This window comes from Lichenostomus cassidix, unplaced genomic scaffold, assembly GCF_008360975.1.
Source record: "Lichenostomus cassidix isolate B80296 unplaced genomic scaffold, HeHo_3.0 HiC_scaffold_787, whole genome shotgun sequence".
NCBI classification, from domain to species: Eukaryota; Metazoa; Chordata; class Aves; order Passeriformes; family Meliphagidae; genus Lichenostomus; species Lichenostomus cassidix.
The window spans coordinates 13,303-37,321 of NW_028147925.1; the positions used below are offsets into that span (position 1 = coordinate 13,303).

Consider the following 24,019-nt stretch of genomic DNA (forward strand, 5'->3'; position numbering starts at 1 on the left):
CGTGGCCCCCAACCAGCCCCGCCGCCCACCCGGCCACCGGCAGCTTGAGGAGGGAGGGATGAGGGCGTGGGTAGAACGGCTCTGAGGGCGCATGAGCGAGGTGCGCAGCGGGCTGCGGGGACGCGAGTGCCGGCGGTGCTCCGCGGCCGGCCGGGGCAGCCTCCAGCGCCGCAGGAGCGCAGAGCCAGGCCCGCTCCGCAGGTAACGCTGGCCCGGCGGCAGCGCCGGCCCGGGGCGAGGCGCGGTGGCTGCAGAGGCGGCCGGGCGGCGCCATTTTGCAGGTCGGCGCACCGCGCTGGGCTCTGCGGCTGCCGGCAGCCCGCGGCTCTGCCGGGTTCGCCTGGCGGGCTCGGGCAGAGGCTGAGCACTCGGGGCCGTCCCTGGTGGGTGTGGGGCCGGGGCGTGTTCGCCGAGCAGGTCGGGAAGGCATGTCTCGCTGCTGGCGGGCGGGCGGTCCGGTCCGGAGCGGAGCCTCGGTCCGTGCGCGGCCGGGCTGTGAGGCGCTTGTGGGGCCGCCAGGCTCACCTCCGGCACTCCCCGCTCCCCGAGCTCGGTGCAGCGCGCAGAAAGCCCTTGCCGGGGTTGCCGGAGCGGGCTCGCCGTGCTCTGCCCGTGGGCTGCCAGGCAGATCCCCACGTCCCCTGAGGGTTGTCCGGCTGTCTCCATCCCGGCAGTGTCCAGGCCCGAGCGCTCAGCCGGAGCGGCGGCCCTGCCCTGCCCTGCCCTGCCCTGCCCTGGGCTCGGAGGAACGGTCTGCCCCGTGGTACCCAACATGAACCATGTGCGATCTCCTCCATGCTCTGCTCAGCCACCAGAGCAGTCTCTCTTCCCGTGCTAGAGTAGGTACGGCAGCCCTTGGCAGGCAGCTTCACTCAGGTTTGGACAGGAGGAGAAATCCCGTGTGGCTATCAGCTATGGCTCTATTAGCACGCAGAGGTGTTTTCTGACCTGCTTGCTAGGGTGATAAAAAATGTTAAACTGCAGTTGCTTTCTGAAAGCAATTCCAGCTTTGAGTGATGCTCTCTGGATGACAAGCTTTGTGTTGTGTTAGGCTGTGAACCACAATAGGTTTAGTTTACAAGGTAGTGGGGATGCCATTCTTCTTGGCTGGGACACCTCGATGAACGTGCAGCCGATGCATATTATACTGTTGTGCCAAATCATATTATTCTTCTCTTTGCTCTCCTACACTGACCCCATGGAGAGCACCAGTTCAGGGCATTTAGCCCTTTCCAAATGTTAACAGTCGTTTTCCTAGGTGAGAAAGGTGCTTCAGGCATTTGGTCTCGGGAGCAGCTGGGCAAGGATATGTGTGGAAAAAGAAACACAGTTGGGGTAGATACTTTTAAAGAGGAAAAGTGTATTTGAGCCTATTCATACTGCACTGATGAGAGGACAGATTCATGGTTTTGAGATCCATCTTGCAAAATCCCACATTCAGGGACTGATTTTAATACCTTTGGGAGCCAGCCCTGGGTATGGAATGCTTTTCATTCTTTGGAGTGTTCATTCCAGTCAGTCCTCTGTAACGGGATTTTCACAGAGCATGGAAAATGCCTCTAGGGGAAGCCTCCATTTTGATTGCTGTGCCTAACTCGACTAATTCTGATGCTCCTGAGTTTGCTGTCAGGGTTTTTAAATGCTAAAATGTGTGTTTTCCAGACTCCTGTGTGGGCTGCTTTTTCACTAAGAATCTGGAAAATAACTTGGCCTTCCGTGGGGCTTGGTGCTGAATAGGTTTGACCATAGGAAGAACACATTGTTGCAAAGATAAAGCATGCAATGGAAGTTCTCTTTTGTATTAATTTGAGAAGATTTAAATATATGTCAAATGAAATGCCACAGTCAAGGAGCCAAAGCAGCTGAATGAATTGCCTATACATGTCTTTTGGCATGAAGTATATATGGGGGATGAAATGTTTATTTCTTCTAAGCAGTAGGTAAAGAGAGTGTTTAAATAAAGGTATAGTATATTTAATACACTGGAGTACAGTCGATGGATTAGAGTGAAGTTTCAACACTCAGTTAATTTACTTAGAGAACTCCAGTTATGTTTTGATGCCCAGATGGATTAATTAATTCTAGTAGTGGAAAATATGGGGTGTAAAACACAGGTGACTGTTGAGCCTAGTATTTCACTATGTTGTAGAGAAGTTCAGGAATCCAGAAAATGCAAAATAGACATATGCTAATTTGCCATGCAGTACTATGGTATTTTCATGGAGCTAGTAAAAAAAATTGAATTAGAAGAGCATCAAACTTGTTTCATACAATCAAAATATCAGAGATTTATCGACAGATAGAAACACAAAGAGCATTTTTTTATGGTATTTAGCAAAGAGGTGGAGTATGTGTGCTGTTATGGAAGTTTATTTTTATGCAAATGTAAGTCCTAGGAATTTTATAAGCTTGAACAAGTGTCCTGAAACACAGTGTTTCATCTTGGACTGGCAATTATAAGCATAGATTCCATTTGGTTTTTCTTTTTTTTCTAAGATTACTCCGGAGTCATTTGCTCTCAGTGACAAGAGAAATCTGCAATAAAAGTATCTAAGGCAATTTCTGAGCAGTAGAAGTAGCCTTATTTTTTTATAACATCCTCAGTGACCAAGGCTGATGGAGTGACAGTCCTACTAGCTTTAATGAGCTGCAGGTAACTGTAGCCTGGTCTTCATCAGAATTCCAGGAACGTGGAAATCTCTCTGAGGTGTGCTTTTAGGAAGCCCCAGAACATCTCGTTGTGGCATTTTCCTGCCTGCTCTATTTCTGTGTAAGGTATTTTTCAGTGCTTTTAAACATACCTTCTTTTCTGGGTTTTCTTTTTTTAGACAGTTTTTTAGTTAACACTGTCTGTCTTGAGGGAAACTCTCTTTAGCATCAGTTTTAGCCAAGCTACAATATGGTTATATAATAACCTAGTATTTTCCATTTGTGTTACTTGCATAGCAGAATAACTGCAGAACTCTGCTTGAGTCAGGTTAAACTGAAAATTTGAGAGAGAGATGTACTAGGAATTTGTTATTTTTACATATTTGACATTTTTCTCACGTGCTTGAGCTCAGGTATTATGTTTGCTCATTTCAGGACTGCCTCTGAGTCGCAGTCCAGAAAGAAGAAACAATCCTGTTGATTTAAGTTGAACATTTGTCTCTGAGATTAAGAACAAAGCCATGCCAGTGCTTTCGGAAGACTCAGGTAACTAATCTGCATGCTTTCAACAGAACAGTGACTGAAATCATACCATATGTGTTTCACACCAAAAATTAATTCAAATTGGAGTAAAATGTAATAGAATTAAGATAATTCAACTAGAGGTTTTTTGGCAATTACCTACAAGAAGGAAGGTGGAGTGTAAAAGGTGATAATTAATAAAGTTTGTCAGGAAACAGTTTCCTAAGTACCCAAGAGCACCTGAATGTATTCTGATAGACAAACTTGGACCTCTGAGTGTAACAGTGCCTTCTACATGTGCTTATCAAAGATCAGCCCACATATATCTGCTGCTTGCTGTGTCACTTCTTAATATTTTCTGAACAGAGGTTGGTAAACTTTGTTAATATTCTTCCTTGTAAATTAAAATAACTCTGATTTCATTCAAGGCTACTTTACTGGCTTCTCCAGTATGCTGCTCAGGGTGAAATCCTACATACTAAATGATACTTAGCATGAAAGCAGAAGTGAGTTTGAGTCTCCTGGGTCAAAATGCACTCTGAAGTTCATGGAGAGAATAGCCTCAGGAACAGATTTTAACTCCCTCCCCCCCTTTTTTTTTTTTTTTTCCTTTTTATGTTTGGTCCTGTCTTCCCAGACATAGTTCACCAGGAAAAACCTAGCAAAAACTTGTAAGCAAAGTTGCTGGGGAAGTAGAGCTGCTACCTGTGCAATAAGGGAAGTCATTCAGTCATTTTGAGAGTCTGCTGTGGCACTAAAAATTCAAAGGTTGTAAGAGGGCTAGTTGTTCTGGAAACAAAGGGTAATAAACATGAAGTGGGAAAAGTAAAAGGTAATTTCAAAAAATACATATTGCTTTGTTAGCTTGTGCCTTAATGTGATGCTGTGTTTGCCATTCACGAAGGGAGCATTGCAAAATGAGTGGTAGATAAACACAAATCTCTCCACCAATGTGGTACCCAAGTAAATGCAGTGACTGGTTAAGTCTGCAGTAGAAGGTTCTGTGGGAAATGCTATGTACAATGGTTTTGTTCTGTCCTGAATCTAAACTTAGGATTGCATGAAACTTTGGCCCTTTTGACATCTCAGCTAAGACCTGATTCAAATCATAAAGAGGAAATGGGATTCCTTAGGGATGTCTTCAGTGAAAGGAGTCTCAGCTACCTGATGAAGGTAAAAGTTTACATTTATGTATATATGTTTTCTTTACAGTTTACTTTTTCTTTGTTCCTTTGCTTTATCAACCATTTACTTTGCCAAAGCTTTTTTTTTTTTTTTTAAGAATTCTGTACCAACCAAAGCATATGTGTTTAAGCACAAACGTTAATAATGTTTGACAGTTAGCATATTTTGTTCAGAAATAAATTTTTCTGCTCTTCATGCTAAAATGATGATACAGTGCCCTGTAGCTAAAAATAGTGTGAAATGGCTTCATTTTTTCCCTTATGCTCTTAAAGTCTTATAAGATTGTCTGACTGTCTGAAACTACCATGAGCAAAAAGAAAATGAAAAGACTCCTAAAGAAAACAAAAATAACCCCAAAAGAGATTATTTTTCTGGCACATCTCAGATAAATTATGTTCTTTAAATAGAAAAATAATCCAATGTAGGTATATTTAGAAAGTTTTGTATCTCTTTGTAGAAATATCCCTGAATAATCTTTTTTCAGATTCATGAAAAGCTCCGTCATTATGAAAGACAGAGTCCAACTCCTGTTTTACATAGTGCAGCAGGATTAGTTGAAGATGTGAGTAAAAATTGTTGTCTCATAATTTTCCTGTTATTTAAGCCTGCTTTTCTAACAGATCAAAGCTTTGCAATTGTACTATGTGTGAACATGTTTCTCATCTACCCCAACTGTCTTAATAATCTGTTGGCCATGATTAATCAAGGAAATGAGGCCATGAAATGTCTAGTGAAGATGGACACATTCAGGTAGGATGTAAGGAGATTATTAATGGCTTTCATAAGGGAGAGGCTGCAAAAAGCATTCAGTCCTTTCTTGAGAACAGGCTATCCCAGCTGGGCATTCAGTCTTACATTCAGACTTTAATCCATTACAACCCAAGCAGCATTGCTGTTGACATAGAGTGGTTTGGGTTGGAGGGACATTGAAAGGTGATCTCATCCAACCACCCAGCCCCAGGCAGGCTCACCTTTCACTAGATCACCTTGCTCAAAGCTCTGTCCTACCTGATTTTGAACATTTCCACTGGTGGGGCATCCAAAACTTCTCTGGGCAGCCTTGTTCCCAGCATCTCACCATGCAGATGTTCTAGCATCTCACCACCTTCATCATAAAAAAGAGTTCTTCCTTATATCCAAACTAAATCTTCTCTCTTTCAATTTACACTGCTGCCCTATGTCCTGTCACTGCAGGCCTTGGTAAAGAGCTTTTCTCTTTCTTGTAAGCCTCCTTTATATACTGAAGGACAGCAGTAAGATCTCCCCAAAGCCTTCTGTTCTCCAAGCTGAACAATCCCAATTGTCTCATCCTTTCCTTACAGAAGAGCTGTTCCAGCCCTCTGAGCATTTTCATGATCCTCCTGTGGATACACTAAGAGGTCCTTGTGCTGAGGACTCTGGAAGTGCACACTGTGCTCTAGGTGAGGGAGTCTCAGCAGAACAAGAGTAGAGGGAGAGAATGACCTCAGCTGGCCTTGCTTCTCTTCATGCAGTGTGGGACACAGTTGTCTTTCTCGACTGCAAGCACTCATTGCCATAATCTATCTGATTTTTCATCCACCAGTATCCTCAAGTCATTCTTTGCAGGGCTGCTCTCAATCAATTCACCTCCCAGTCTGTTCACAGAGCAGAGTTGTGTCTTAGGTTTGTGTGCAACATGATGGCTGAAAACGTGAAATTTGCACTGCATTTGATGGCTCTTTACAGGCACCTATTGCCTGCCATAGTGTAGGAGAGGGCAGTGGAAGGTTTGGGAGCTGGAATATCTTCCTTTCGAAGTCAGGAGAGCCCAGTGCCCCATCTTCCCCTGCAGCATACCCCTCTCCCTTTTCTCACATACACTGTGCCACCTCCACAAAAGTTTTGCCATTGCTATCTGTCAAGTCATACAAAATTTCCATCTTCAGAATAGCAGAGAGGTTTTTTGTAAGGCTATATGACTTCCCTATTTAGAGCCCTTAACAGGGTGAGGAAATCTCTTTTGCCTCAACCCATTTTCCCTTCCTCCTCCCTCCCCTGCATTCTCTCCCCTCCCACCCAATCAGGCCAGTGCAGAAGTGCCTCCATTATTTCTCTCATTTTTGTTTAAAAGGCCTGAGACTGCAGGGCATATTTTGGTATCCAGGTTTTGCAGTGGAACAGGGGAAGTTATGTTGCATGTTCCCCACAGGTAATACTACATGATTGCAGAAAGGTTTAAAGTGTTGTACCAAATAATACAAGCACAGGAGTGTTGTCTCACACATAATTTGTGTATTCCGTATAGAATTTAAAATTTCAGAACTCTCTCCTGAAATTATATTGATAAAATAACTCTTAAAATGGATGTTTAGGGATTATGATTCTGATTCCTAATGCTGTCTTCTGTACTGTCTAATAAAAGTAGCTGGAAAAGTTTTGATTTCTTTCAGGTTTCATGCACTATGGAGAGAGATCAGTTTTGATCTGTGCCCACTACTTTGATGGAGGATAATATTAGCAAACACTCAACAGAAATGTAAATAAATACATGATTTTGTTTGGCAGACTCCTTTAATTTTGAGGTTGTAAATTTTTATTTTAAAGGTAATAGAAGAGTTGCAGACAGCACCAGTGAATAATGAAGAAAAAGAGCTACTTCAGTTGTTGTCAACACCACATCTCAGGGTAAAAAAATCTTTGGAGACTTTAACGAAATGCCTTCGCAGAATTGCAGTAGAACATTTTGTAACATAAAAGTTACACTGAAGCATCCCTAGGAGAAAGGAAAAACCTCCTGCAAACTAGTTGTATTCCACTGGGATTTCCTGCACAGACTTTAGGATGTGAAGGAAATTGAAAAGAGGCACCATCAGCCTTTTCTGCATAATGGACCATGCTGTCTTCCATTCCTGTTTTCTGAGGGACCAGAAGAGAAGAGGATACTTATTTGCTTTTCATAATCCACTTCAGTTTGGGTTTTTTTAGGCTGAGCTTTGTTGTTGCCTGGATTTATTTTAAATATTGACATATACCAGTATATAGTTTACATGATGGGTAAGGTAATTGCTAAATATTTTTTGGAGGATTTGTGGTGAGGATAGAAAGGGGGAGGTTTAAGTTTGCTGTAATGCTGGAAACATGAGAAATTGTAGTGTGACTCCATTACATTACTGTTTTTTATTTCCTTTATGCAGGCAATGCTTGTAGTACATGACACTGTAGCACAGAAGAACTTTGACCCAGCCCTTCCACCTCTACCTGATAATTTTGATGATGATTTTGATGAGGAATCAGTGAAAATTGTTCGGCTAGTGAAAAATAAAGAACCCTTGGTACATATTAGATAATCCATCTCTTGTCATAAAACTTTATAGTGCAGGAGTGTTATTGTGAGTATGGATTAGATACTTGAAGATGTCATCAAATAGCCTTCAAAAACTAGGAGTGTTCTGAAATTAGTAAAATAACAAAAAAAATTTGGTAAATGCACCTTCACAATTTTGCATTTAGATGCTTTATGGGTGTGGGTTTATAATGCTGCTTAGCACAGGAAACACAGTGAAGAAACTATATGTTGAAGCAATTATGCTTCTTATATGTATTAATTATTTTCATACTGTAGCTAACATTCAGTGACTTAATATATATGCACCTGCAGGAAAGTCAGTGATGTATGGTAAGAGTATTTTTGGTACCTGTAGGTAAGCATTGTATTGTCCAGGTTCTAATTTTATACAAATGGAAGAAATGGAAGAATTGATTTCCTAAGAAGAAACAGTTGTGTTGGGAAAGAAATTTGCTTTTTATATCACAGTAGTAGAAGGGAGCAGGGACTGAATTCCTGATTAAAGCTTTGTATTGTCAGCAGAGGTAGGAGGAGGAAAAAAAAATCTAATTACTTGGCTTTTGTTGTTTTATATATAAAAGTGCTGACTGTATTATATAAAAATTCAGAAGAGGAAGAGAATTTGTTTCAATAAGCTGTTTTGCACACTTGAGTGACTTTGATGACCACAATAATGCAGCCAGCAGAAAGGAAGGTGTGCACACCTTGTCATAATCACTTGAATAATGGTGGAAATCATCAAGGAGAAAGAGAAAATCCATAGAACAAATAAATTCCAGTTTAAAAGACATAATAGCATATGCATTATTTCACTGGTTGTATTCAGAGCAGATTTCTTACACTTTCTGGGTGGGGGGTATGTTTTATTTCAGGGAGCTACCATCAGAAGAGATGAGCATACAGGAGCTGTGATTGTAGCAAGGATCATGAGGGGTGGTGCAGCCGATCGCAGTGGTATGATTGCAGTAGTAAATTTCTGAAGTTTCTGCATTTGTAAACTTCTAAACTTTCCTAAGCATGCACTTAGCATTTCTGTATTCCATCAGTAAACTGTTAAACTAATTACATATGTTTTTTATTCAAATGGCCATTAGGAAAAATGAAAACAGAGATGGAAGAAGTAGGTTTGAGCTTTAGAATAAATCAAAAAATGTTTTTTATTTTTAATCTAGTATCTTGGTTTATTCATGTGTCATGTGGTGTTTTCTGTTTGCTTCACTGAGAAATTCTTTTATGTCAGTTAACAGTAGCTATATATACAACAAGTACAGAATCTCTTACTGAACTGGATAAACAAACCTAAAACTTGTAAAGCCTCTTCATGGCTTGTTAAAAAAATTAGTTTAGCATTCTTTCTGGGAGTGTGTAGTGTTGATCTGCCAGCTGGCAGACATGTCATTCCTGCCTTTATAGACAGCAGTGTGTCTTCTGACTTTATAAGATTTGGTCACACTCATGAAACTATTCCAGTTTTGCATACCTAATACTGATCCAGACAGGGATTTTCCAGAGAACCTCTCCACAAGTTGCTTGTTCATGCTGGTCTCCTTTGAGACTGTGCTGCATGGAAAGAAATGTGCCATGAGGAATAAAGGCAGGAGACTTTGAGGCACATTTCCAATAAAAACACTTGGCTCTAGTACTGAATCCATCAATCTGGATGAGGGAGGAAGTACATGCTAATGACTTTTGCTTGGTATCAGAGGAGTGGTGCTTTCCAGTCTGTAGACCTATTTTAATTGACTTACCATCTTTTCAGGTCTTGTCCATGTTGGAGATGAACTAAGAGAAGTCAATGGTATTACTGTGCTTCACAAACGACCAGAAGAAATAAGTCAGATTTTGGTCTGCACTGATTTTCATTTCAAGATCTTTTCTGTTTGGTGATCTAGTAATTGCAGTAGATGATGAAATTTAACCATGAGTTTAAAATATAGAGCTAAGAGATGCAATCCCTGCTTGTCTTTGCATTAAGAGTTTTTCTTCTCCCAGTGGATTAGTCTTCTCCTTTTGACTTCAGAAACTTCTGCGAACTGGATTGGTACCAAGTAAGATACAAATACAAAGTTAACATGTTGCTCTGTCAAGAACTTCCCTTTAATGCTTTGTTTATGACAAGCAAACTGCAAATTATAAGTACATTCCTAGAAGATGGTTCATACTGGGGTATGTTAGGAAGCTGAAGAAAGTCTTTTCTGTGTGTTCAACAGAGCTGTCAGTCTGTTCTTTACCAGCAGATTCCTGGCCACACGAGCAAATTCTTGCTTCAAGCTTCTCTAACATGAATACCCACAAATTTTGGTAGAAAGTGTTGTAGCTCTTATGCTTCTTTATCTCTGGCTTCCCTCTTGTGGTGTGGTTCCCCCTTGTCTTGGTGTGGAGTTAGTTACACAGTAAGAAGACTGGCAACACTGAAGACTGGCATCAGTTCCATCACCTAATTTCTATTTAGATCAAAATAATCCCAAATAATGACAATAACTGCTTGTAATTTGGGGGGTGGGGGGGAGCAGGGGTGTCAAAATCACATTTTATTTGTGGGGACCTTGGGATGCTATTCATCTGTCATGTGTAATTGCTAATTACATCTGTCCCATGTGAACTAATGCCTGAAGTGTAACACTTTTCTTATGGTTTATTTTTTGAAGAAAAGCTATAGATGTTTGTGTTTGCTTTATAATCTGTGCAGAACTGCAGGCTTCTCTACAGCACAGTTAATCTCATGCAAAATAATGCACCTAAAATGGATCAGAGAAACCCATTCCAAATTTCTGAAGGACCTAGAAGTGCTTTTGCATTTACTAATATAACTAATAATTGTCATTTACTAGCAAAGATTTCTAGAGTGAAAGCAGTGTTTATTTTGTAGATGTTTACATTTCACTCTAGCAAATTAGCCACTCTATGAAAAAAACACAGCAGTATTTTTCAGAGCAGCACTTCAAAATGATTAGTCTGCAAAAATTAAATCAGTGTCATACTAAACGCCACAGAAGTATTTCATGTCCTGTGAACTGTAGCCCAGAAATTAATGCAGTTGCTAAAAGCAATCAAAGGAATTTTAATGGAGATCTTAATATGTTTTAGCCAGGTAGTTAGTGTGGATGTCTCCATGGGCAAGACACCGTTGTGGAGTCATGGAACATCATGATAATCTCTGTAATGCATTAAATAGTGGATTAGCTTGGCCTGTTAGAGTTCTGAGAAGAAGAGCTGTTATCTCCTTAACTGGAGCTTGAATAGTCTGCATTGTATCCTTGTCCTGCACTCAAAGTAAAAAACCATTTCCGTTTTTCTCAGGCTCAGTCTCGAGGGTCGATAACATTAAAAATAATCCCAGCCATCAAAGAAGAAGATCGCCTAAAAGACAGCAAGGTACAGAACTGAAATGCTGAAGCACAGAGTCACAGTCTGACATCTCTGTAAATGCAACAGTCCTGCTGTTTCAGTGGGAAGTGCCACAGACACATAATTGAACTACAAAAAGAGGAAAGTGGTTTCTTGTGCACTACCCTTTTATTCAATAGAATTACTTGGATGACTCTTCTCCTCTTCATTTTGGCACATGTTCTTTTTTAGCATTTCTGAAATCTAGCCTCTTCTTTTTGTAAGAGGCTTCATGTAATTAAATTTGGTGTTCTGCTAGTCTCCTCTTACCATGGCAGCTGCAATCTGTCCATTAGCTCTGGGCATTTTGCCACTTGCCTGAGTGAAAATGGACTTACCTCCAAAAAGAGCTGCATTCAGCATGTGACCCCATCAGCCCACTTCACCTGCCTGCCTTCAGGAGCAATAATTTACTGCTCAGCTGGTCCCTTGTAAGGTTCCTCTGTCAGTCTCAATGCTTCCTTACTTTTGGTTGCTGAATTTTTCCCTGAAGCCCACAAATCACTTTCTCAAGTGGTTCTACTCTTATGTGTTAAGTAGTGTTAAGATACAAGTCCAGAGCTGAAGAGTAGATTTTGATGCATTAAAGGAACATTTTAAGGACAGTCTTTACAACAGGGCAGCTTTGTCATGAATCCATTTTTATTGTTTTCTCCCTCCCCTAATTCCTTTTCAACCATTTCTTTATTGAATTTTGTACTTAAAAGTAGATTGTGATTTGTGTTTCTTGGGTCTTTGGTCTTTTGAGTCTCATGTACCACAATGCAATATAATGACTGTGTTGGAAAGTTAATTTCTTTTTCTGCATAAATAAGTCAAGATACAGATGCAGCTTGCTAGGTGTCTGTATTTTTGAGTGCTTGAAAGAGGGATAAAATGTATATATAGTTAGCAGTGTTACCACTGGGGAAAGCCTTTTAAAGGCAGTTTGACATTCCAGGTAGGACAAGAAGAAATAACATGTTAACTTCCTTTTAAAGGTGTTCATGAGAGCTCTTTTCTGCTATAATCCCAAAGAAGACAAAGCCATTCCTTGCCAGGAAGCTGGGCTGCCATTTAAGAGGCGACATGTCCTGGAAGTTGTGAGCCAAGATGATCCCACGTGGTGGCAAGCCAAGCGTGTTGGGGACACCAACCTCAGAGCAGGCTTGATCCCCTCCAAACAGTTCCAAGAAAGGTTTGTCAGCAAAGATTACAGATTTTTTTTTTTTTTTTTACTTTTCACATGTATATAGTGTCACATTGATGTTATGCTGGGTTTCTTTCTCAGACTATGAAGGGCACAGTCATGGCAGGGTAAATACAGCTGCTTAGAGGAAAGTGCTAAAATGCTCTGTCTTCGCTGATTATATAATAAATTTCCTGACTTGATTAGGATAGTTTGCCATTGACTTAACACTTTGTAGCATGAGGACTGAAGCAGTTGCTAAACAAACATGAATGAAATCAAATGTGGAATATCAATCTCTTAACCCTCTTGGCTTATGTTTCACTGTGTTTCACAGCCTTGTACTTCCACAGATTTATTGTAGTTATTTTGAATTTATGCATATAATAATAGTAAGAAAAAATGTATCTGATCTTTCTTCTGGCACCTAAGAGAGTATTTAGCTTGGACTGGGATACCTTCTAGAGCTTGAAATTCCTCTGCTTTCACAGCAAGATAACTTGTACCTTCTAATGCAAAAATATCCCTCAGTTCTTGTCTTAACAGTGCAAAGTCCTATATTTAAAAAGGAATCTGTTTTAAGCCACTGGTGTCACTTTGTGATTCTTGCTCCACATCACTATACATGTCATCTCTGGATTGTAGGTGTTACACAGGTAACACCTACAGTTTTTTAATCTCAAAATGGAACAGCTCTGATTCTGTTGCTGGTCTGCATGATTTCCATCAGGTTTCTGATAGAGGACTTGACTCCTACTTGAGGAGGAGCAAATTCTGCCTGAACAGCTGTTTCCTTCTTCCTGGGCATGCATATATGTCAAAAAATGCTGCTGCACTGCACTGCATTCCTTTTTCTCAGATGTTGTAAACATGTAAAAAGCTGTATGTAGGAATTAGGAATGTAGAAATTGCTTCAGTATCTGTTTCCCCTACATGACTGTATAAATACCTGAGCAGCATCTTTTATGTGTTATAAAAATTGTTCTGTTGCAAAAAAACACTTGGGAAGAAATTGTGATTTCAATTGCCAGCAGTGAGAGGTTTCTTGAGGGTTGGATTTTTTGCTGGATTCTTGGGTATTTTTGGTGTTGAGCAAGTAGGAATTGAGATCTGGTTGTGATTTTTAACAAGAAAATTTTAGTTGGTACTCTATTCTTATATTTTCACGCTAGTTGGGTAACTTGGTTTGTTTAGCAGTAACTAACAGAAAATTTCCAACTGATATGGCAAGCAGTGGATAATTCCTACATATGCATAGCTGCAGTGACTGTTTTGGACAAAGGTTATCTACTTCTTGTAATGTTGTAACAAAAGATCATGTGGGCAAAAGGGAAATAGAAAAAAAAAGGATTGATAAATTATTGATTTCTATGCTCCAATATATGAAAGCATAAAATGTTTTAGAATCATCTCTCTCATTCCCTTATCAGTAACAACCTAGGACTGTCACAATTTTGAAGAAAGTTGTTTAAATTGCTGAATCAGAGACATTTAAAATTTTTTTGAGAAAAAGCACTATTTCATTCTTTATTTTCAGTGCTATGTGTGTAATATGCTATAAATTCCCTGCAATTCTGAGTTGACCTATGTAAAATAGAATTCTTTTCTGTGCAGACGACTGACTTACAGAAGAACAACAGGCACTCTGCAGAATGCCAGAACCCTGAAGAAACCATTGTGTAAGTCTGTTCTGTTCTTTCAGTGATGTTTTAATTGATACTAAGTTCTCAGTAGTTTTCTGTTATTTCATTAATGATGTGTTGGAGTGTATTTTACCACTGATTGATATTTTGATTACAATCTGCCATGGATTGATATGCATGGACACAACAAGGGGGGATTTGGGTTTGAGCTTTATCCAGTGGTGCTGGTGCCTGTTATTTTCAAAAAGCATAGCTGTCCCTCTCTTCCTGCTCTCAAGAACATGAAACTTTACATATTTAGAGGCTTAAAATTTGCTAATGTTCACCTTTTATCTATGGTTTAAAACTTGAAAGCTGCAAAAATAACCTAATGCAGACTTTTTGAAATCCTTATATAAGGGCATATACTCTTATATAAGGGCATATACTCTACTCTAAATTTGTACGAAATAAACTGCAGCTTTAAGAAGGATAAAAATCACTGGAGCTGGAAATACAGTCTGTATTTCAGGCTTTGTGTTGCAGAGCTGGTCTCAAGTAGACTTTAGAGTGATTCTTGTTTGCAGCTCTGAAGTCTCTGTCACTGAATTACTCACCAAAAAATCCCACTACCTGTGATGAAATTACTAATAAGTGAGGAAATTACTAATAAGTGCTGAAAAGCAGAACCAGATTATCCCAAAATGTGTTTCTGTTGCTCGTGGGTGCTTCAGCACAGGTGTTACTGCTGTGGGGGAAGCCCTGGGGCTGTGTGAAGCAGGAATTGTGCTAGGAGTGCCACCCTCATGTAGACAAGGAATCTGGAAATTGTCCCTTTGAGTAAGAGAAGTGAATTCCTGCCCATGGTGCATGGCACTCATCATGAGGAGATACAGGTGTTCTTGTGCTACAGGGAAGGAAAATGCTCAATCAAATTATAAAATAGCATTGCTGATTTAAATGAAGCTTTTCCAAATTGATTTCCATTGCATTCAGATTAGGAGACATGTGATGAGGATTGCTGATTAAGCTTTATCACAGATGTTTTCAAGACAGTTAAGCTGATAAGTGGTTATAATGCTAAATTTCAGCCCAGAATTCTTTAATCAGTTGATAAGGGTATTGAACTGCAGCACTTGTTTTAAGATAGAAAAGCCTGTTAAACAAATCAAACCAGAAGAACCTTCCTTTCCATTTTCTCTAATTTTGCTCAATTATTTGTTCATCTTTTAATATCATACCAATTCTGCCTTTCATGCTAACTCTAGATGATCAATCCTCTGACAAAGGTAGGTACTCTTCTAACTCCCTTTCTGTCTGAATATAAACAACCAATGTATTTTCTAAAATACTTGATATGATTCCAAAGGGAATATATTGTTCCTAGGACATTTTCTTTATGAGTTATTATCTAAACTAATTGAATTCAGATTGTTGACTTAAGTACTGATAACTTCCAAGCTTGCTTGTGATTCAAGAGAAAAGATTTGTCTTCTGATAGGTATTTACATGTTCTGTAGGCTTCTGACTGAGGTTCAAAGAGCTGCAAATTAAATGCAGTCTTTGCATCTGGTATGTTTTGAAAAATAGAGAAATATTGGAGTTTAACATTTTAGGGCACCAAAGTGATTTGTCTTCATTGTTCATTTGAACTGTTTTCTGTGTAATTTTATTTTCATTATGAGCAACTGTTTGGCTAATGCAGTTTACATGTCCCTGTACCAAACACCAAATATCAGGTATTTCCTGTTGAATTCTGCATGCTGTGATTTTTTTTTTTCACATTACAGTTGCTTCTTGAGATTCCTATTCCAAGTATTGATAAGCAATTAATAATAAAGAAGTAATAAGCAATCATAATTTAACCTGATCAAAATGAGGGGGTTAGAGTTCATCTTGGGCATTTCTGATTCCCTTTTTTCAAGCCCAAATGAGTATCAGAAGAGGCAATTTTTGTACATAATCATACTCATTTATGAAGCTATTAATTAAAAAAAGAGTTCTGTGGTTTTGGAGTCTTCTTTTTTACTTAAGCCTGAGTATTATACTTTTACCAGCAGCACTGATCAAATGTCATGAATGCTGAAAAGCATAAACACTGGGAACTGTAAATACCAAGATGTAAAATTCTCTAGTTCAATATCAAAGTAAAAGATTTTTTTCAAATACAAACCACTAGCCAAGGCAAGTATTTTTTTGGTATCATTAATGTTTATGTGAAAAAAGTAAGTGCAAACAATGCAGGATATAATATTTCTTTCCTTGCCAATGAGTCAGACATGGATCACACCCATTGTCTAAGATATCTCTCTCCTCCTCACTCCTCTTTCCCCTTCCCCACACTTCCCTGCTTTTCCATTTCCAGAGGACTGTGACTGTGAAGGATATTTCAATGGACATTACATAGGTGAGTAACCAAAACCCCCTTACCTCATCCCTAACCCAGCCACCCCGAAAAACCCAAAACCAAAATGAAAACAAAAACACCCCACCAAATAAAACCACCCAAAGAAACCCACCTCCACATTAACAAATTAAAACTGCACTATTCATAATTTCCCATACATTCAGAAACTAGATTATCTCTGTGGATGCATAATTGGATTTTGGCATAAGCAATACTTGGCAGTTTAAAGTTCTTTGGGGCTTTTATTAAAAATTGCTTTTCTTTCTCTCCTGCAAATATTTATTCTGTAATATTAACATATATGCACTGATTTGATTATTAACAAAATTTGTGGGCATAACTCACATCTGAAGACAATAACTTGTAGCTGAACAAGCTTGAAAATCTGGATAAGTGGAGACATATTAATATATATCCTGTGTTTTTCTGCCCAGCTGGTTTACGCAGGAGCTTCAGGTTGAGTCGGAAAGAGAAGGAAAACCACCTGAATGAAGGCAAGCAAGCCGAGCAGGCAGATGGAGCTGAGCTCCTCACCTATGAAGAAGTCACAAAGTATCAGCAGCAGCCTGGTGAGCAGCACAGGCTGGTGGTTTTGATTGGTAAGATACCCAATTGGGTCAAAATTTTTCATCTTTCTCCCTCTTTTCTTATCCTGCACTTCTAGAGGTTTTCTTTAGATGTTTGGTTTGGGGGGTTTTTGTGGTTCTGGTGGGTTTTTTAAAAGGTTTTTCTGGGTTTTGTCAAAACTCACTCTTTTATTTTAAATTCCATTAAAAACCAAAGAAAAACAAAAACCAAACAAAATAAAAACAAACAAAAAACCCCAAAAAACTAAACAGAAAATACGAAAAAAGGAAACAAGAAAAAACACCAAAAAAAAAAGGAATCAAACTCACCAAATCCTTCTTAAAATAGTGATGCAGAACTATTTCTCATTTTGCTGATTCACTTTTTCCTTTGGTTGTTACTCCAGCATTTGCTTAGGCTGTCACAGCTATTGATGAAGAGGTAGATGTTAGAATTATCTAACAAGATTTTGCCTGCAATTTTAATTCAGCAGGCTTATCAGCCTTGTGTTAAGCCATTTCCCAGGATGCCTTAGAACTGAAGGGTATCTGATAGAACCAACTGCTAAGGTTACAGATTTTCTGACTTAGTGTCTGCCAGGTTTTTGTCTCACAGTTATTAAGGAATTCAGTTTGTTCCTGATGATGTTCTGTAAAGCAGAATCTGACAGAGCAAGTCACAAGGTCTCTCATGAACAGCTTTCTTCAGGAACACTCCTGAATCATATTATTTGTATGAAACTGATATATTTCTTTCCTGCAGTATTTCACTTCACCCAGAAATCACTTTTATTTCATTAGGTTGTTTGGGGGCCAAGTTAAGTGAGCTCAAGCAAAAGGTTGTGTCAGAGAACCCCCAGGAGTATGGTGTTGCAGTTCCACGTGAGTAAAATGGGCTGATTTGTGTTTGGTGTGTTTTTATTCCATAAATGCTGTCTAATCAATGTGGTGCCATCTGCACTGATGAATGATAATTTGTGTTCTGACTATTGATTATGTGCATATTTCTGAAGTAGTTCAAATTATTTTTCTCATGTTAATGCACTGTGCTTGCCCTTAAAAGGCGAATAAATCATTATGTAACTTGGCACATAAGCATTTTGGAATTCAGTCAACTCAGTGGGGCTTTTTAAATTGTCTTTTCCTAAGTGGGCAGATTGCATTTTCTCATGTCTGTTGAATTAAAAACTTAATACAGGAAGAAAAACTGGAGTGTGACTTGCAAAGAGAGCTGATGAGATAAACTCGTTTATCTGAAGAGTCAGCTAGAACATTGTGTGTTTAAAAGAGAGTGATTTTCCTTAAGAATAGCATAACAGCTGCAGTTTAAAAAAAAAAAAAAAGCAGACAGCAATAAACCAAGTGAAAATTTGGGCAAGATTTTAAGTTGTTGATTAGTATATCTAGGCTGATCAAACAAGCAAGTTAGAGTAATAGAGAAGTTAGCGATTCTTGCATGGCTTTGTGGTTAGTTACACTGAATTTCTTTTATTGGTTTATTTTCTAAAATAAAAAAGGAATTATCAGACACCAAAAAAAAATCCCATTGATATTTGTATTCCCCAACAAGCTACTTTTTGAATCCAAAAAATTAACATTGAGGGCACTGTTTCTATGTTATATAAGAATTAAAAAAAAAAAAAATTCAGGCAGACTTCAGTAAGTTAGCAGGAGAAATCAAATGGCTAATTCCTGCTTGAATTTAAATATGTACACCAGAAAAAAACCAAAATAGCAGACATTACTTTCATGGTCAGGCATAGATTTGTAGAATGATCATCAAAGCTTCTCCTACAATTACAAAAAGAAATTACACCAAAGGTAAGGAACTCTCGTAATCATGCAAACTTCACAGTACCTTGGGAAAACAGCCATCAATAGTCTTACTGTAAATTCAAAGGCAAAATAATAGGACTTTATGTATTTCCTGGTTTTATTTTAGAGCTTTCAAAGCAAATGAGTCCAGGATTCCAAACAGTTCAATTACACTCTGTTCTGTAGGATTTACTCTACTGCCTCCACTAGGTGTAAGAAGTGTTCTTCCTAATTATTTCTGTTAGTTACAGCACTCCTGGGAGCAAAACAACTTCATGTGCAATCATACAGCTTCTGAGATTGAGTTTTAACACAAAATGATATGGTTTGATTTACATTTTGTTCATTTCAATTTGCCACTGTGTAACTTTCTTTGTTTGAGGTCATGAAAATGTGAATGGAACTAGGTAGAGAAAATGTTTGCAAAGCTGATGTGTCTCCCATGTTTTGCTTCCATTCTCTTCCAGATACAACTAGGTCAAAGAAAAGTCATGAGAGAGAGGGAGTAGAATACAATTTTGTTTCTAAGCAATCATTTGAGACAGATGTGCAGCAAAACAAGTGAGTTCATTTCTTTAAATATTGGTATAATTGACTGTTTAAAAAACCTGCTTATTAAATTTTACATCATATGATTACCAAAATCAGGTGACAAGCTGGACTGGAAGGATTCAGTTGTATTAGAAGGATTCAGCTTTCTAAGTAAAAAGCTCTTTATTAAGTCTGGACTGTTAGAGCAAACTCAGAAATTTAGCTTAGAAGCAAGTTAGAAATAACACCAGTGGGAGGATCCTATATTAGAATTTAAACCTGCATAAGTGTTGTGATTGGTCAGAATTGAATCTAGTGAGAGAAACAGATATTTATCTGGGCCTCCTCACTCTCTATTTAATATGAAGGGTAAAAAGTTTTATTCTCAACTCTACTTGAAAGTGTGTGGTAGAGTGAATCTATATGTGGCTATAGTGGACTTTCAGTGAGGCTGAGTGTGTTTCCTCAAAGTTCAGGTATTTACTAGTCTCCCAAAAAATGGGAGAATTGCAGTTCATTTCCTTGCCAGCTTTGTTCTATTTTCTGTGAAAAATATCATTTCTTCTTCCCCTTTTTGTCAGTAGTGCTGATTAGCTAATACTGATAGATGAAGAATTGCTACTAAGCAAGGAAGGAAAACAAGAGAGATAAAAATTAAATCCCTACCCACCTACCCCTGATTTTCTGCCTTTCTCCTCCCTGTTTGACCACTGTGACTTCAGCAAACAGCTCTCAGATGTTCTAAGTTAAATATTTGTAATATTTTCTGCAGATGGTATTTAAAAATATCTTAACTTTTCAGATTTGTGGAACATGGAGAATACAAAGAAAATTTGTATGGTACAAGTCTGGAGGCAATCCGGTCAGTGATGGCCAAGAAGAAGGTTTGCTTGGTGGATGTGGTGCCTGAAGTAAGTTCTGCAGCTTGTTTTAAAGAATGCAAATATGATTTACTGTGCTGCCAGCCTGATGGATAATGTTCCATCCATTACTACCTGCCCTGCAAGGAGCAGTGATGCTCACAGCTTGTTTCCTGGCTCTTGGGAAAGCAGTGCAGTGCTTACAGTTCCTGGATTTCTCTTCAGTAGTTCTCACTGTGGGATTTCTCCCTTGCTGTTGGACTAATGTGCATCACTGTCCCAGCCTGCTCAGGTCCTAGAGAGAATCCTCAGAACAGAGTTGTTCTTTACATTCCAGTTCTGTTGCTGTCTTGGTTTGAGACAGTTCAAACTGGTGGGCACTCTGAAATGAGTAACCTTCCCCTTGACCAATCCCTTCCCACCAATAAGGAATGAGATATGACTAGATAAAAGTGAAAAAATAAGTTTACTGACAAAAAGAACACCAACAGGCAAGAGGGGGAAAAAAAAGAAGTGCTAGATATCAAACTAAAAGATACAATTCTGATTTTTGGGGGCAGACAGATGCAAAATACAGTAACATTTTGAACACCCCAGGAGGAGAAAGAACATGGTAAGCTGTGCTACTAGACCTGCTCTTAACACCTCCATACTGTGAGTTAATACTTGAGATTTTAATCCAGATTTTGTAACTGGGCTAGGAAAAGACTTGTGGTACTACCTCAGATGAATTATAAGTTTAAAATTTGCAGTGTTTGACTGCTTATCTTGCCCATGAAGTCAGGTTTTTACACTTCCCTGAGTATTTTTTGCCATGTCCTTGCTCCTCAGAACTTGTGCCATGTACTCTTGTGTGCCAGCCAGGACACTGGCATGAAACTTTGCAGTGCAGAGCAAAAGATTCTTGTGGTCAATGGACACACAGGACTGGACAGCACAGTGTGTCAGCCTGTCCTGGTGAAACTATCAAAACAGATTTATCATTGACAAGCAGCAAAAAGAAATCTGGTAACAAAAACCATCTGTTCACAGGCAGTGAAGCACTTGAGGACTCCTGAGTTTAAGCCTTATGTTATCTTTGTGAAGCCTCTCATTTCAGAAAAGAAAAAACATGTCTCAAAATCTCCCATGTCAGAAGAAATCTCAGCCCCTCTTGTAAGTATTCTAACTTCCAATCTCTTTTTTAGACACAAAAGAAGTATTTGGGCTAACACTTCTATTACATGAAAGAGTTCTGTTCCATGACAAGGGTTAAAGTGGGGCACTGAGTAGGTCCTGTGCACATATAGTCTTTCAGATGGAACTTCAGGATGGGATTTTTGACTCCTTGTATACTCAGGTTTTACAGTAACATGAAGCCAAGTCTTCTGTATGGATCTGTACATCATCAAGGCTGCAGCAGGGGAAGTTGGCACTGAACTCAGCTAAACCAATAATCATTTTACATTTCTGATGAGCAGCCCCATCAAATGGTGAAGTGCCACCCACCCCAGTGTCACCAGCCTTCACAAACACAGCATGGGGGATGTCCTATGAGGATCAAACCTAGATCAACTGCAAATTGGTGATGTGTGAATCTGAACAGAAATAGAGTGCATAATGGCATCACCTTGGGTAACCTTAAATTTGGATGTTACAGAACTTAGTTCACTTGCTTAGTTTTTAGTAGTTTTAGTCAAAATTACTGAACATGGGACAGTGTATGCAGCATTCCTTTTCAATTTTTGAAGAGTGTGAGTTCCATGTCTTAGCTTAGGCAGCAACTCTAACTACATAAAATGCAGTATCACCATTTTATGTCCCTCCTGTAACATATTTCCTCCCCTTGCATTTTTTGGAACAGCTACTATTAGCATCCTGCTCCTTGATCTCAGTTTGAATATCTTCAATACCTTTTCCTAATGGTAGCAGCTTTTGTTTCATGTTCTTTCTCAAAGTAATGACTCATTGTGCTAATACACTTCAAAATGCTAATAACTAGAAAGACATACTGTAAAACTCCATACCAACAGCTTGTGTTGATCAGCAGGATGAAGAACAGCAGGAAATTATTAATTCAGCAGCATTCATTGAAGAGCAGTATGGGCATTTAATTGACACTGTACTGGTGAAAGAAGATCTCCAGAGTGCATGTAATGAGCTGAAAACTGTGTTAGAGAAACTGAACAAGGATTCCTTTTGGGTGCCAGTCAGCTGGGTTAGATCATAGCTTGTTACCATGTTTGAGGGAAAGACTGTATAAAAATGTCTTGTACATACGTGAATTAGAAAAGGGAAATAAGCTGAATTTGCTTCAAAACTGCTCTGATCTAGAAGGCAACACATCAAGACTGTATGAGGAAAAACCAAACAGAGTCCCAAGCTGACACTGCCTTTCTGAGTCCAAGTTTTGAACAGCAGCTGGCATTTAGAAGTTGATACTCAGACTAAATAAGCCAATCTTTTACTGATCTTTCGACTGTAAATAGTGCATTTTGTTACAAGGAGATTTCACAGAGGGTCCCACACTTCCAGAGCATTTTAGTGCTGAGACACTGACACAATGGAAGTTTTGCCCTCTGGCCACAATTCTAGCCACAAATTTTGTGGTTGGAGCTAAAACCTCAGAATAAAATACCCTTTGGGAAGGAGCTGCTTTCAGCTGGGTGGGAAGAGTTCTTTGGAGAGTGGTTATACCATGTCTGGCCAGCAAGACATGCTTCCCTTCACAGAAGCATTAATAGCAAATCCTTTCCCATCAGGCACTAAAAACAAGGCCAGCTCTAGAAGGGGTTTTTATGTCCATCCCATTTCCCAGTACTCCAAGTTGTCTTGCACAGGTATTACTCTCCTCATCCATAGATATTTACAGTGTACATGAAAACAACTGCATATGGTTCTAAAATAGGACATTTAAGAAGCTTAGTTTCTACAAAACATCTTTGCCTATGCTACCTGATGGCATACAGCCTTGACACCAATGCAACACCTCCAAAAAGGGCACTAAAAGGTGGAATAAATAGCTGAGCTACAGGTCAAAATCATCACCTTCCAGCATTTCTGACTACTTTTGTTCTAAATCTGGTAAAGGTTTCCAGAGCATCTAATTGGCCTGAAGAAGAAAACTGTTAGAGGAGCTTGTATATATATTTGAGGAGACTTGAATATACAGTATTTTTAAGTGGGTCTCAATAAGATGCAGGGATGATTCTGCAAGTACCTGTGCTTTTTAACTGGGGGTGTGAGGGGAGAGCATTGTACAGGTGCATGTTAGCTGTAACTAGTTCTGTTGTCATTGCCTGCTGAGGTCTGATATTTCCTGTGTATTGTGCCCTTTAAACAAGACCTTTTGCTGTACCAGTCTTGTTCCTTATGGTGTTATTCTTGTTCCATGACATTTAGCAGAACTAAAAGCTGCATATTAAAAGCACATTTCTTACACACCAGTGTCCCTGAATCTACATTACGTCTAGCCCTAAAAATTGTGTAGAAGAGTCACCTCATCCATCTTCTCCACTCCTATCCCTCCTCTCCAAATGGCAGTTTTCATGTCTGGTCCTGCAGTGGGTGTTGAGGTTCTGTTCCAACTGCTACAGAAACAAGAACTTTTCCCAATCAGATCTCTGCCCCAGCTTGTCAGACTGACCTCAGCAAACCCTTCATGTGCAGAGTTCTCAGCTCTGTTCAGCAAAAGTCATTTGGCTTCTTAGAGAGGCACATTGCCAAGGGAATTTTGTGACAGATGTACCTTGATCCTATGAAAAACTGTTTAATATTTTAAGAACTCTCTCAGTAACAGCATTTCAAACTAAGTCATTTTGTGAAAATATTAAATGGCCAGATTGGTCTCACGCTAGATCCACAGTTCAGGTTACAAACAGATTTTTATAGTCTGCAACACATAAACATGTTTAGAAGATTCAGATTTAATTTAAAGAAAACTAAGGGTCAGAATTTATTTAAAGCAAGGTTGCTTTAAAGCATTTAATCTTAAAGTATTTTGAATGCCTAGCAGTAAATA

General features: G+C 39.1%; 1 protein-coding gene across 1 annotated transcript; it reads left to right on the plus strand.

Annotated features, from left to right (window-relative positions):
- The first annotated feature begins 45 nt into the window (after positions 1–45).
- Positions 46–23,441, plus strand: LOC146420541 (MAGUK p55 subfamily member 3-like). Its single transcript, XM_085048155.1, has 19 exons — positions 46–201; positions 3,085–3,195; positions 4,226–4,344; positions 4,841–4,918; positions 6,922–7,002; positions 7,512–7,649; positions 8,536–8,617; positions 9,423–9,508; positions 10,964–11,038; positions 12,031–12,227; positions 13,833–13,897; positions 15,109–15,129; positions 16,206–16,247; positions 16,682–16,846; positions 17,615–17,695; positions 19,096–19,189; positions 19,962–20,070; positions 21,052–21,174; positions 22,046–23,441. Exons 2-19 carry the CDS (start codon positions 3,171–3,173, stop codon positions 22,226–22,228), a joined length of 1,764 nt encoding a protein of 587 aa, XP_084904281.1. The 5' UTR covers positions 46–201; positions 3,085–3,170; the 3' UTR covers positions 22,229–23,441.
- Positions 23,442–24,019: the final 578 nt, after the last annotated feature.

Coding starts and splice junctions, on each gene's coding strand:
- LOC146420541 (XM_085048155.1), top strand. CDS start 3,171: ATGCCAGTGCTTTCGGAAGACTCAG. Junction 16,248..16,681: donor TTTCAATGGACATTACATAG/GTGAGTAACCAA, acceptor TTTTCTGCCCAG/CTGGTTTACGCAGGAGCTTC. Junction 21,175..22,045: donor AAGAAATCTCAGCCCCTCTT/GTAAGTATTCTA, acceptor TGTGTTGATCAG/CAGGATGAAGAACAGCAGGA.